This window comes from Drosophila albomicans, chromosome 4 (assembly GCF_009650485.2).
Source record: "Drosophila albomicans strain 15112-1751.03 chromosome 4, ASM965048v2, whole genome shotgun sequence".
Taxonomy (NCBI): domain Eukaryota; kingdom Metazoa; phylum Arthropoda; class Insecta; order Diptera; family Drosophilidae; genus Drosophila; species Drosophila albomicans.
Genome location: NC_047630.2, coordinates 625,222 through 639,415, shown reverse-complemented (window position 1 = coordinate 639,415; position 14,194 = coordinate 625,222). Strand labels below are relative to the sequence as shown.

Genomic DNA, 14,194 nt, shown 5'->3' with positions numbered 1-14,194 from the left:
CTCGGCATAGCCGCGTATCTTGGCTGCGGCAAGATAGTGGTCCGAGTCTATGTTGACTCCACGAAATGTTCGCACGTCCATCACGCTTGAGGCATGCCTTCCGTCCATCACAACGTGATCAATCTGGTTGCGCGTTTTTTAATCAGGGGATAGCCAAGTGGCCTTGTGGATGTCGAGGTGCCGAAATCTGGTGCTACTCACTACCATGTTTCGCGCCGCGGCGAAGTCAATCAGCCTGAAACCGTTGTTCGAGGTGGTCTCATGGAGGCTGAATTGACCGACGGTGCGGTCAAAGATGCGTTCGCGCCCAATCTTTACGTTAAAGTCCCAGAGGATGATCTTCACGTCGTGGTTTGGGCAGCGGTCGTATGTGTCCTCGAGTCTCGCGTAAAATACATCCTTAACAGCATCGTCCTTCTCCTCCGTCGGGGCGTGCGCGCAAATTATGCTAAGATTGAAAAATCTAGCTTTGTCGCGGATTGTAGCCAGCCGTTCACTCACTGGGGTGAAATTGGAGACGTGGTGGCGAAGTCTCCAGCTTACTACAAATCCGCATCCAAATTCGCGCCTCTCCGCATGGCAGCTGTAGTAGATATCGCAGTTTGCTCGCTTGGAGCAACCTTGTCCTGTCCATCTCATTTCCTGGACGGCGGTAATGTCAGCCTTTAATTTTTCGAGGGCATCCGCCAGTTGGATAGAGGCACCTTCCCAATTAAGGGTTCGGACATTCCAGGTAGGTAAATCGTAGTCCTTTTTCATTTTGCGGTGCTCGTAAAAATAAGGGGGGATCCTATCCGAGGCTTTCACTTTGGTTTTCCTTGGGCTTCTTTTTTCCGAGGCGGGTGCCAAACCCTGCGCTCAACCATTTACCGTCCGGATGACTTGCTGCACACATTAGCTCACTATCTAGCGGATGCTAAGATAGCTACCCAGGAGGTGTCACGAGGAGGCTGTGTGTCAACTTGCAATCATTCGTAGACAGGGATCGCACTGGCAGCCGCCAAGTTGACCGCAATCAGAAACTTTACTCTGTACGAATGAAAGCCAAACTCCTCCTGATCAGACAAATATCAGTTATTAAATGATCAGACAAATATCAGTTATTAAACAAATATTTTTGTATAGGGAAATTCGCCACCTACTAGACGTCTTAGTTGCCTTGGCTGACAATCTGGTATAATTTGCAATCTGTGGTATATTTTAAATGTGGTAATATCAATATACCAAATATGTCACTCGGCATTTTAAAGTATTTTTGTGATATATTTTAAGACTAATGGCGCGCTATTTGCTTTTATTCAAAATGGGTACAGTGTATCTTACAGTTGACCACACGCGACTGTAGCTTTCTTACTTGTTTTCATTTTAGTGTTTAGCCCTAATATCCAATCTATTTCATTGGGTAGATATGGAATGAACTGTAAAAGAAAATTCACGGTCTTTACAAAAAAAAAAAAAAATTTTAATTATTATTAATCTCTTTATTGAATTTATATAGTGTGCAATCTCATCCATATTGGCGTTCAGGCGATCTTTAGTCCGTCAAACTCGGCCTTGGCAGCCCATATCAATTCTATATGTGCGGAGCTTGATATACCAGATATAGGAACAGGTCGGTCAACCCAAGAATTTTCCATCAATGTACATCCATCAAAGCAATATGTAAATTACGCTTTCATCGATGTTATACAATATTTAAATTGGACAAGGTTTGGAATTTTATATGAAAAGAATTACGGTAAGCACTTATTTAATGTATTCTTCTGAAAAATATACAGAATATTTCACAGAAAAATGCAAATATTTACAATTTATACAGGTATATTAGCATTAAATCAACTTTCGCGTTCAGTTCAATCTGAACTGCACATTCGACAAGTATCGCCGACATCGTATTTTTCAGTTCTAAAGGAATTTAAACATAAGGAAATACACAATATAATTATTGACACTAATTCAGCTGATATTGCTATATTATTGAAAAATGTAAGTCAACAATAATATACCGGCAAAATGGCAATTTGCAAAACATCAATGTTAAGAAAAATTGTGTACTTGTTGTATTTAATGGAATAACCAACATTCCAAGGCGAATAATATCAACTCGTAATTTGGTCTGCACCTGTTTTTGAATGAGAAGTTTTTATACCCGCTTCCCATAGGGTACAAAGATATTATAACTTTGTGCTTATAAAGTATATACTTATATATTCATCATCAGCGTCAACAGCCGGGATGATATAGCAATGTCTGCCTGTCCACATGAACATCTAGAACATCTAGCACGCTTTTCCAGTTTGGGCAAAAAAGTTTAATTTCTACTTTCTATTTTGAACGTAATACAATATAAATATATAAAGCCGTTTTTTTGACTAAAAATGTGTAGCGGGTATCTTACAGTCGAGCACTCTCGACTGTAGCTGTCTTACTGGTTAATGTATTTGATAATACATTAATATTTATAGATTCTTCAGCAACAAATGAATGAGTACAAATATCAATACTTGTTTACAAGCTTCGATTTGGAAACGTTTGACCTAGAAGATTTTAAATATAACTTTGTAAATATCACATCATTTCGACTAGTCGATATGGGTGATGTAGCGGTCAAGGAAATTCTTAAGGACATTGATTTATATAATCGAAGAATATTTAAGCAAAATCAAACCGTTTTTAAACAACAAAAATCTGCTGTCATTGAGGTAAATATTTATAGAATTTATATTGATGACAGCTCTCAATATATTAAATTATTTTAGACAAATGCAGCATTAATGTTCGACTCAGTTTATGTGTTTGCCATCGGCTTACAATCAATATATCCTTTGATAAACCTATCAAACTCAACTTGCGACGATGAAGTACCGTGGAATGGGGGTCTAAGCTTAATAAATTATATTAATGCGGTATATTAATAAATACACATACATATATAAGTACTTAGTATTTCTTTTCGGATTTTATTAATTACGATAATTTCTACATGTATGTATTAGGTTGAGTGGAAAGGATTAACAGGTCCCATACAATTTAAGGAAGGACAACGAGTTCAATTCAAATTGGATTTGATCAAATTAAAGCAACACTCCATAGTTAAGGTTGGTGAATGGACGCCCCAAAACCATTTAAATATTACGGAACCATCATTATTCTTCGACACTGGGTCAATGAATGTGACATTAGTTGTTATCACAATACTGGTATGTATCATTTAAATATTATGTCTATAAGAAATACTGAGAGTTTTTTTGAGATTTGCATCTGAAACTCGACAAATTTGAGTTCAATATATTTCAATATAAATTTAGATGGGTAAAGTGTGTTTATACCCATTATTTAGAAGTTAAATGAAATCTTGAAAAATAAAAAAAATTTAAGTGAATAGTATAAGATCTTTGTGTATCATAAATTTGGATTTCGGTTGAAATTTGTTTGTTTTGTTTTTCTGTTTTTTGTTTATCATATGTATTCAATATTGTATAAACACTGAATATCCACTGCATTATTTAATATCTAATCGGTCTTCTTGCTATATTTAGTACATTAAATTATATTTTGGAGAATTTATTGGATACAGGGTACTGAGCTTAGCAAAATTTGATTTTCTAGCTTATAAAGATTAACATATAAGTTTAAGTTAGTGGTTTAATAAAACTTGCCATTCTTGTCTTTACCTTTTCGGCACCGGATCATTTCAGATACTCGGCTTGTGTCTTTCGGGTGGTTGTGCTTCGTGCACCCGATCATTTTTGCACACATGACACAATGGCTTGAGTCTTATGAATATCTGCTCAAATTCTGAAAATCATCCGAGTAATTTCTCAGACACTCGAGTGTTTTTCCACCACCTCCTCTCTTAATGCTTGTGAGTCGATGCGTCTCGCAGTTAGATCTTATGCCTATATATGATTTTGGCGAGTTGATACTTTGACAAATGGACAAACAAATAACTAACTAAAACTAATTCATAAAACAGAGAAATTTGCTAGTTCTTTATTTTCCACATATTATAATTTTACCGAGTGCTTGTGCGTTACCGAATACACACACCCGTAACCACCGGCACCGGCTTTACCCGAGTGCGTAAAAACACACATCGTAAATTGCCGAGTAATGCACCCTTTTTTGGTACAAAATAAGTAAGAAAGCTGCAGTTGAGTGTGCTCGACTGTGAGATACCCTCTACCCATTCTGAATAAAAGCTAAATATTATACTAAAACGTATATTTGGTGTATTAATATGGTACTACACACAGTATATACTATAGAGTGCAAAACATACCAGATTGTCAGCCAAATTTGAAAATTTGAAACAAACTTGATCTGCGTGCAATCATAACAAATACTGTCGAAAAAAATATAGTCTCTGGATTTAGTGTTTCATACGGACAGACGAACATGACTAGATCGTCTCGGCTGTTGACGCTGATCAAGAATATTTATACTTTATAGGGTCGGAGATGCCTCCTTTTACCTGTTAGATACATTTCCTGCCGGCACAAATTTATAATACCCTTCTAGCGGATATAAAAATATATTGCAACCAAGTTGTAATATCTCGAATGTTGTAGCCATTCAAATAGGCAATTGTTTGTGGTGGCGTCGAAGATTAATAAAACATTTTTTATTTGGAGGAAAAACGTTACTTTGAATGGATGACGGATGCTTTACTCCTGACTGACCCGGATAATTTGCTCCTTCACATGGGGGAGGCACCGTTCGTATACTGAATAACAGTGGTCGTATTTGGCCTTCATGGCCTCTATGCCTTAATTGTCGCCGCATCAGCGCACGTGGCATAATCGGGCTCGACATCCTAGAAAACTTGTCACCGGTCTGCCTCGGATGGTAATTTGTGAATTCCATCCCAAAAAAACTGCGCCGGCTTGACGGCAAGAACGAATCAGGCCAATTTCTGATACCCTGTTCTGTGTGAACCGTATTCCAATGAGGGCGTTCTGCATCGACCGAAACAAATGATAGTCAGAAGGGGCAAGGTCTGGGCTATAAGGCGAGTGGGGTTACAGTTCCCATTCATTGTTTTCCAAATAGTTTTTAACCGAAATGGAAACATGGGGCCAGCGTTGTCATGATGGAAAATAATTGCATCGTGCCTGGTCGCATATTCCGGCCGTTTTTCGGCTATTGCTCTCTCCGGTTGAGTTCATATGGAACCTATTTTCCATCCTTTCCAATGTATCCGGCTTCTTTCAAACGTTTTGCGATGGCTGCTTGACTGACTCCCAAAGAGCATGCTCACCATAAACTTAAACCAAAATAGGATGACTTTCGGCGGCAGTTTTCTTCATATTGAAGTAATGAAAAAGAATTCCCCTCAAAAACACTTTTCCAGGCACAAACATCGACATATTTAAGTGCATAAAAAATAATGTTCTTTACGCATCAATTGAATGACATATACTGAAACAGATGCACAATAACATTAGCTTTCCAACGCATGTCTGGAAACGATGAAAATTGAAACGATGGTAGAATAGTCATGCGACGCCATCTCTTAGCAAACCGCAATAAATTAAGTTATATACCCAATATTTTTCTTTTCCTATGATGGGAAATGAAAATAGACAAATTTGCTGGGCGTTGATGCTTTATCAGTTATATATGGCCCTAAGTTATAGTTATAGTATTCTACCATATAAAAAGTGAGTGTACAAATGGCTAAATTAATAATAATTGGCTTATTTAGCACGAAGTGATTTCGTGCTGGTTAAAAAATCAATTATGTAAATATATGAAATATTTTATTTACTCGTGTGTGATTCTATGATATTTTCAGGAAACGCCTTACGTTATGATGCGTTACGGAAAAAACTTTACTGGCAATGAACGTTTTTATGGGTTTTGTGTTGATATTTTGGAAACAGTAGCACGTGAGGTGGGATTCGACTACATATTGGACTTGGTGCCAGATCGGAAGTACGGCGCTAAAGATCCAGAAACTGGCCAGTGGAACGGCATGGTCGCAGAGCTTATGAAATATGTTCGTATTAATTTTGTATGATCTTAGATAGTTTAAAAATTTCTATAGAGTTAAGTTAAACGTATACGGTAATAGTATTCCATTTTGTCATGCACAATATAGTAGCACTTTAAAATTTATAGTATTAATAGTCTGTGTAAGCTTGGCTACCCTCGGATTAGAAGTTATCAAAGGAACCAGCTTAAACTTATAGTACTACATACAAAATATAGCTGATTGTCAATCAATGTCTACACCATAAAGTAAATATATTCTTTCGCAGATTCAACGACCGAGACGATTTACCATATCCGTCGTTTGCATACAAATCGATTTTGCTTAAACTTTTTCCCGCAGACAGTGACCAGTGTGAAATGCTCGGCATTTCAACTGTAGTCTTTCCTTGAAATCTGCATGACGTATTCGGTTAATTTTGAAGTTTTGCACGAGTTGGTATTACGCCAGCTCGCGTCCCACTGAAGTCTAGAGCGAACTTCAATTTCCCTGCCTAGAGATCTCAGGAATATCGGCATATTGCACTTGTTGCTGATATCAAGCCCCTCTTTGGCAGGAGTATCTGCGAACTCGTTATGCCTCGATGCCCTGGTGGCTTAGGATCCAGTAGTTACGCACGACCGCAGATGCGTTCAGCGACTCTACTGCCCATCTTCACCGTCCGTGAAGAAGTTAAGGGCTTCGGGGATGCATAACCCCTCCCGCCAGCAGCCCGATTCCACGTATACCGTGTTAATATGGTCAGTACAGGTAAGGGGGATAGCATAGTCAAAATCTATGCTAGTCTCCGTACCAATAGCGCTGTGGCCGTAGCAGGAAACCTAAAGGCCGATTATGATGCTATGGATTGCGCGTAAAGGTATAGGGGTTCGACGCCAGCTATTACATCGAGGGCTTTAGTGGGCGTCGACCTGATGGCGCCTGTGATGCATGGTAGCACTTGACGCTGTGTCTTTTCCATGATGGATGGATGCGTCTATTAATTCGTGGCCTTCCACCACCTTAAAATACCATAGGTGACGATAGGGCGAACAACATAGATATATGTCCACCGCTTAAGATGAGGAGAGAGGCCCCAGGTGCACCTAAGCATCTTTTTCGCCTTGTATCTCCAGTGACCTTCTTCACTCTTTCTAACACGTTGAGCTTCCATGTCAGTATGCTGTCCAGTATTTTACTGCTTGGCTGGGTACATCCTATTTTGTGTGAGGGGTGGGGGTATCTCTTCGTGAAGAGGATAAGATCCGTAAGGCCCTTCATGAGTCAGAATTGACGGTTTGGAAGGCGCCTGAAATGTCCGGAAAAGCTCCCAAGGCATATTCTTTAAAGTGGTCTGCTTTTTCAATGGAGGCTACTAGAGCATGGAGAGCCACCTCAATGGACTTGCCCTTTGTATACGCATGCTGATTGGGGCCAACAAATGCAACGAATTCTTTCTGATGTGCATATCAAGTAGCTACTCCAAAGTTTTTAGCAGGCAAGAGTTTAGGCTGATTGGCCGAAAGTCATTTTGTCTGCACTTGCCCGCCTTAGGCAGGAAAATGACTTTGGAGGTCGTCCAAATGGTGGGGATATAACACAATGCCAGTCACTGTTCTCTATTCCAATACATCCCGAGAAATAAGCTGAGAGCAGCGCCTCAAGAGTCTCTGCATTGCTCTCCGTCCACACTTCATCGCTTGACTTGAGCATACTGGGAGTGGGAGCCTGGTTGGACAGCAGTTTCCTCAGTCTGAAGGTGTCTTTAATGTTGTCCAGGTCTGAAGAATAGGCTCTTCATGAGGACCTTTTAAAAAAGCGGGTCATCTTCGCGTCGGCGTCGTTGTCCGTATCTTAGCAAATTGAAACATGCTAGTAAGCTCGTTACGAAGCGATGAGAGATCTGTATTCCACCAAGATAGCTTTGATCTTCTCGTCGGTCTGGAGAGCCTACAGGATTGTCGAAACCCGGAAAGTAGCTCTTCTGAGAGGACATTAACAGATGCTTCTAAGCCCGGGAGAATGGGGGAAAGCATACAGGTCAAAGTGTCTGATTGCATTCAACTTGGTGAATGCCAGCATGATTCCTGCCACTGCTTTCTTCAAGCCGACGCTCTACCTCCACGTGGTTCTCCCTGAATTTTCACTCGACAGCCGTTGAGTGGCAAACTAAAGCGCGCGACGAGAGTCGTAACTCTACAAACTAGGTTTTGGCGTAGGACTTGTAATCCACCCATGTAAAGCACAATTTCAGTGAAGGAAGTAAGAGCAGCCTCGGAAAGGAAACGATCTAACGTTGACGACCATGTGACATTTTCTACAGCTGCCATCCAGAACGGCATGAATTTGGTTGTGGTATCATTGTAGGTGCCAGGCTGCGGCGCCGAGTCTCTCACTTTCGGCCAAACGAGAGAATTGCAACGATCCGAATTACTGCCAAATTCTTTAACATCAGCCTGATATGCGCACATGCCCCAACAGAGGAAAAGGACGATGCTACCAAGGATGCTTTTTATGCGGAGCTCGACCGAGCTTATGGTCGCTGTCCTTCCCATGACATTAAAATTCTAATCGGGGATTTTAATGCCAAGGTAGGACGAGATGACATCTTTGGTGCCACCATCGGGCGATTTAGTCTACATGAGACCACCTCGAGCAATGGTCTCAGATTAATAGGCTTTGCAGCTGCTCATAATATGGTAGTTCGTAGTACTGGATTCCGTCATTTGGACATCCATAAGGGATCTTGGCTCTCTCCCGATCGACTGACCAGAAATCAGATCGATCATGTTGTGATCGATGCAAGGCACGCATCCCTGCGAGCTTCGGTAGAAGAAGTGCTTGAATTCCAGCGTCCTCTAACAAGGAATCCATGGTACGATCAGGAGTATCATGACGCAACAGCTGCAAAGGACGCCGCCTACAGAAGAACACTGCAGGCTGGGGCGACACGAGCTATTGCGGATGTCTACAGGTCGAGAAGGAGAGACGAAAAACGCCTTTTCAGACGCAAGAAGAAGGAGCAGGAAAGGCGAGAGTGTGAGAGTAGAGAGAGCAGCAGATGCAGGAATGAAGCACGTAACTTCTACCAGAGGGTCAAGCGTCTGACCCAAGGATTAAAGACTGGTGGAGTGGCGTGCAGGGACGATGATGGAAATCTTGTCACAGAAGCAGAGGTCGTGCTGAGGTTATGGAGGGATCACTTCTCGAGTCTGTTATCTGGCTCAAGCACAGACTCTGAAGACTATGATCCACGAACCCCAATCTATGGCACTGATATTGAAGTGCCAATCCCAAGTCATATCGAAGTCAAGGATGCAATCCAACGGCTTAAAAACAACAAGTCTGCAGGTGCCGGCAGAATTGTTAAAGACAGCTGGTGATATGTTGGTAGGGAGCATGCACCAACTAATTAGTAAGAAATGGCTCGCGGAGAGCATTCCCGACGATTGGAACCTCAGCATGATCTGTCCCATCCTGAAGAAGGGTGATGCCACGGTGCGCACCAACTACCGCGGAATTAGTCTTCTTCCAGTTGCATACAACGAGCGTATTGTGTGAAAGACTGAAACCTCATGCTGAAGCACTGATTGGACCTTATCAGTGCGGGTTCAGGCCTGGTAAGTCCACTGTTGACCAGATTTTCACCTTGCGCCAAATCCTGGAGAAGTCTTACGAAAACCAGATCGACAAGTACCATCTCTTCGTCGACTACAAAGCCGCATTTGATAGCCCCCGGCGAGATCGCCTATATGCCGCCATGTCTGAGCTTGGTATACCAGCAAAGCTGACTAGACTTTGCAGAATGACATTGAGCAACACCATCAGCTCTGTCAAGTTAGGAAGTGGCCAATCCGAAACCTTTACTATCAAGTGTGGCCTCAGACAAGGTGACTCCCTGTCTTGTATACTCTTCAATATTTTAATGGAGAGTATTATAAGAAAGGCTGGTGTGCATCGGACGGGCACGATATTAACCAACAGATGTGTCCAGCTCCTTGGTTACGCTGATGATATTGATATCATTGGCCGCACCAAGCGTGATGTCACAAGAGCCTTCGGGGCTATTGAAAAGGAATCAGCAAAAGTAGGACTAGCAGTGAATATGAAGAAAACAAAGTTTATTGTGTGCTCTAGCAGAGAATCGCGGCGTCTTAATTCTCAGCTGACTGCAGAGAGCTATAGCTTTGGGTCCGTCAAGGAGTTTATCTACCTAGGCACTGCTATAACAAGCACAAATGATGTCAGTCTGGAGATTAAGCGGAGAATAACACTTGCCAACAGGTGTTACTTTGGGCTCAGTAGGCAGTTCAATAGTAGAGCTCTCTCTCGACGCACAAAACCACACTCTACAAGACGCTCATTCTTCCAGTACTCCTATATGGTGCGTAGTGCTGGACAGTGACGCAGTCAGATGCAGCTGCTCTTGGAGTATTCGAGAGAAAAATTCTTCGCAAAATCTTTGGTCCAATCTGCGTGGACGATGTTTATCGCATCAGATACAACCACGAGCTGTATGAGCTGTACGGTGATGTTGACGTAGCCAGACGAGTGAAATCTCAAAGACATCGCTGGCTACGCCACATTGCCCGTATGGATGAAGACGCTCCGGCTCGTAAGGTGTTTGATGCGGTGATTGGTGGGACACAAAGGAGAAGACGACCCCGAACGCGTTGGCAAGACCAGGTGATGGAAACCCTGTCCACACTTGGTGTTACCAACTGGCGAAGGCACGCTCAGGACAGAGACGCGTGGAGGCACATTGCGCTTCAGGCCGAGACCCGATAAAAGGGTTATCATGGCCATATAATAATAATAATATAATAATTCTAAGCCCGGTATCGAGTTGATTGTACTCGGTGGACCAAGAAAATTAGAAACGAGACTGGAAAATTCCACCCAGTTCGTACTACGGGGATTTCTAAACGGCTCAACCGTAGATACCCTCATGGGTGCATTTAGTCGCGATGGTTTGCAGTTCCGGTCAGGATCACTAGGAATTTTCTTCCTCTCCTCATTTCACGTAGAACTATTAACTTTGCTTGCCATAATCCCTTCCGTATTCTGTGTGTGAATTATAATAATCTCAATAATGTAGTTTGCTCTAATAAATCTATTCCTCTGCTTAAAACCTTATTAATAGCATATTTATTGAGTATTTAATTGTTATTTATCTTCTTATACATACATATATCCTAACATATTTTTAATTTAGTTTAATTAGCTGTCCAGCGTCTTTGAATTTTTAATCGCGGTTTTCGATTAATGCATGCTTTTCACAAATTTATTTTGTTTTGTCCGCGCGTCAACAAGCCTGTGCTTGGTATCGCTGGGCCACTTGATGCTACTGCCGTTAGTAAGTCAACGTCCAAATACACAATATATATATTTAGAACAAGAAAAAATTGCATACTCTGGCATGCTCCGGTATTCACTTTTCTTTTTTGCTTATACTACGAACGCTACAGTAGAGCGTCTGCCTGCTATTTCCAGTCAAGTTCATAATATCAAGTACAGTAAAATAGTGGCAGTCTGATTACCCTTTTGCATATATAATTGCAGCCCGCTTCTTCCACCCTCGCCCGTATCGAAACTCTTAGTTCTTTGTAGTATCAAACATTATTACATTCGAGTCTGGCGCAATGTGTACAGTGTGGTTCACGGCGGAGATGCATCTGCGTGCAATAGTTATCAGTAAGTATTCCCGCAACTGATTGGCGCATCAATATTCGGGGTAATCCTGCCGCATCATGAGAACTTGTCGGGTCTGCAACCAGACATCGGCAGTGTTTTACTTTTACGACGACACATAAATACATATCTAATTTATTATATTATTATTATTAAATCAGTAAGTGAATAAATTTTGAGAAAATAATATATATATATATATACGCTAAAAAAATATAGGTAGATAAATAATTAATAATAATGAATATAACATGTATAAATCACATTGAATGTGTATTTTTAGAAAGCTGACTTGGCTGTTGGCTCTATGACTATTACTTACGCAAGGGAAAGTGTAATTGATTTCACTAAGCCATTTATGAATCTAGGTATTAGCATATTATTTAAGGTATGTAATACACAACTCACCGGAATTAAAGTTACTTGATTTTTCCACATTTGTTACTTGCTTACCAAAGCTTTATGTCCGATTAAAAAATAAACAATTTGTATACACGATACCCACAGGGTAGAAGAGTATTATAACTTTATGCCTGCCGGAAAAGTATGTAATACGCAGAAGAACTCATCTCCGACGCTCTATGATCAAGACGATAAAGCAATGCTCTTTGAAATTGAATAGCAAGAATAATTTTAATTCTAGAGCTGTGATTTTTGATAGCTTCTGCCTGTTATATGCCTTTTTTGCAGGCACAAAGTTATAATACCCTTCTACCCTATGGATAGCTGGTATTCAAATTGTATCTCGAAAATCATATTTAAAAAAATTTTAATTGCAGGTCCCAACAACGCAACCAAATCGATTATTTTCATTTTTGAATCCATTGGCTATCGAAATATGGATCTACGTGATAGCAGCATATTTGCTTGTATCGTTGACCATATATATTGTCGCAAAGCTTTCACCTATGGAATGGCAATTTATTATTCCATGTGATTTAGAGAATATAACAAAACGCAATCAGTTTTCGTTTTCGGATAGTTTGTGGTTTACAATTGGAACGTTGATGCAACAAGGATCCGATATCCATCCAAAAGCGGTCTCTACTCGTATTATTACCAGTATTTGGGGATTTTTTTCATTAATTATTGTTGCATCGTACACTGCCAACTTAGCAGCATTTTTAACTGTCGAACGAATGATGAATCCTATAGAAAATGCTGATGATTTAGCAAGCCAAACCGAAATATCTTATGGAACCTTAGAGAGTGGATCAACAATGACTTTTTTTCGGGCAAGTAGTACATTCTTTTGAGAAAAAATTTTATTATTCAAATACAAGGTAAAAATGTTAATATTTTTAAATTATAATGTAAAAATAATGGAGATAATGATAGGTAATTTGTGAATCGCTTATTGACTTTAGTTTGTTTGTTAATATGTTCTTCTTTTATATTTACACAACAATATTCACTAAAATTACCGTTTATAATTGTAGTTTCATTTTCGATTTTATTCGTAAGTCCTGTTTAGTGTTACCTGTCCAACATTTTATCACTATCTTTCTTGCGCATTGAAAGTAGCTTTCTTTTTCTCCAGCTCGGTGCACAATCTTAAAGGGAAAGGCTTCAGACTTCTTTGGGGGGCAAAGTATACTAAATTGAGGCAATGCCCCTCTTCCGTAGCATCATCCTTTCTCTCGTTTTTTTCTTTTTTTTTTTTTAGAACTTTGCTTTTACTTATTGAATCTTTTTCTGGTAATTGACATTGTTGTTTCATTGCTGTTGTTGTTGTCGTACCGCTAAAATTGCTGGCTCTGAATGAATGAAAATCGAAAGAAATCGAGAACTCGCAAGCGTAATTTTGCAGCTAAAGTTACTAATTTGTTTACAATCAGAAAAAAAAATTTTAGAAATTATTTAAGAATTAATTTTGTATTGCAAAAAAAATGACAACTTCAATCTTAGTTGTTAACAATCTGGTATAATTTGAATATAGTTCTATATATATTTCTCACAGTCGAGCAGACTCGACAAAACTAAAAACTTTGGACAGCTTGGCTCTCAGTTTAGGCCACCGTGTATTTTATTTTTTTTTTATATTTTTCATTATACCATTTATAAATTCATAAAACGAGGTTAAAATAAGTTTTTATTGGTGCGGTTAAATTTCAATCAGTTTGTATAATACGTAATACTCCGTCTAGGGATTGGTTTCACATTAAATACAATATAATCCAAATGAAATACCGAACCAATTCTTAAATGACTGTCTTCATTAGGATTCGATGATTGAGACGTACAAAAAAATGTGGCGAATAATGGATAATAAAAGGCAGTTGGCATTTACAACAACTTATGAAGATGGCATACGTCGAGTGAACCAAGGTAACTACGCATTTTTAATGGAATCCACAATGCTTGACTATATCGTTCAACGGGACTGTAATTTGACACAAATTGGCGGCTTATTAGATACGAAAGGTAAATAAATTTTGTTTACTACTCAAAAACTTAAATATTTATTTATATTTGGAAGCCTGTCTGCTGTTTATATTCTTTGTTACTTTTATCTAAATTTAATAATAA

General features: G+C 39.7%; 1 protein-coding gene across 6 annotated transcripts in view; it reads left to right on the top strand.

The window, feature by feature from the left end:
* Positions 1-14,194, top strand: part of LOC117573166 (glutamate receptor ionotropic, kainate 2) — a 40,696-nt gene that overhangs the window by 15,844 nt on the left and 10,658 nt on the right. For 3 of the 6 annotated variants that reach the window (XM_034256133.2, XM_052006278.1, XM_034256131.2), the window contains exons 3-11: positions 1,499-1,738; positions 1,820-1,986; positions 2,466-2,702; positions 2,760-2,906; positions 2,997-3,200; positions 5,798-6,001; positions 11,949-12,053; positions 12,445-12,900; positions 13,888-14,089. In XM_034256133.2, coding sequence (XP_034112024.1) covers positions 1,499-1,738; positions 1,820-1,986; positions 2,466-2,702; positions 2,760-2,906; positions 2,997-3,200; positions 5,798-6,001; positions 11,949-12,053; positions 12,445-12,900; positions 13,888-14,089 — 1,962 coding nt within the window. Of the gene's footprint in view, positions 1-1,498; positions 1,739-1,819; positions 1,987-2,465; positions 2,703-2,759; positions 2,907-2,996; positions 3,201-5,797; positions 6,002-11,536; positions 11,727-11,948; positions 12,054-12,444; positions 12,901-13,887; positions 14,090-14,194 lie in introns of those variants that run through there. The other 3 variants (XM_052006279.1, XM_052006277.1, XM_034256134.2) reach the window with 3 other exon arrangements.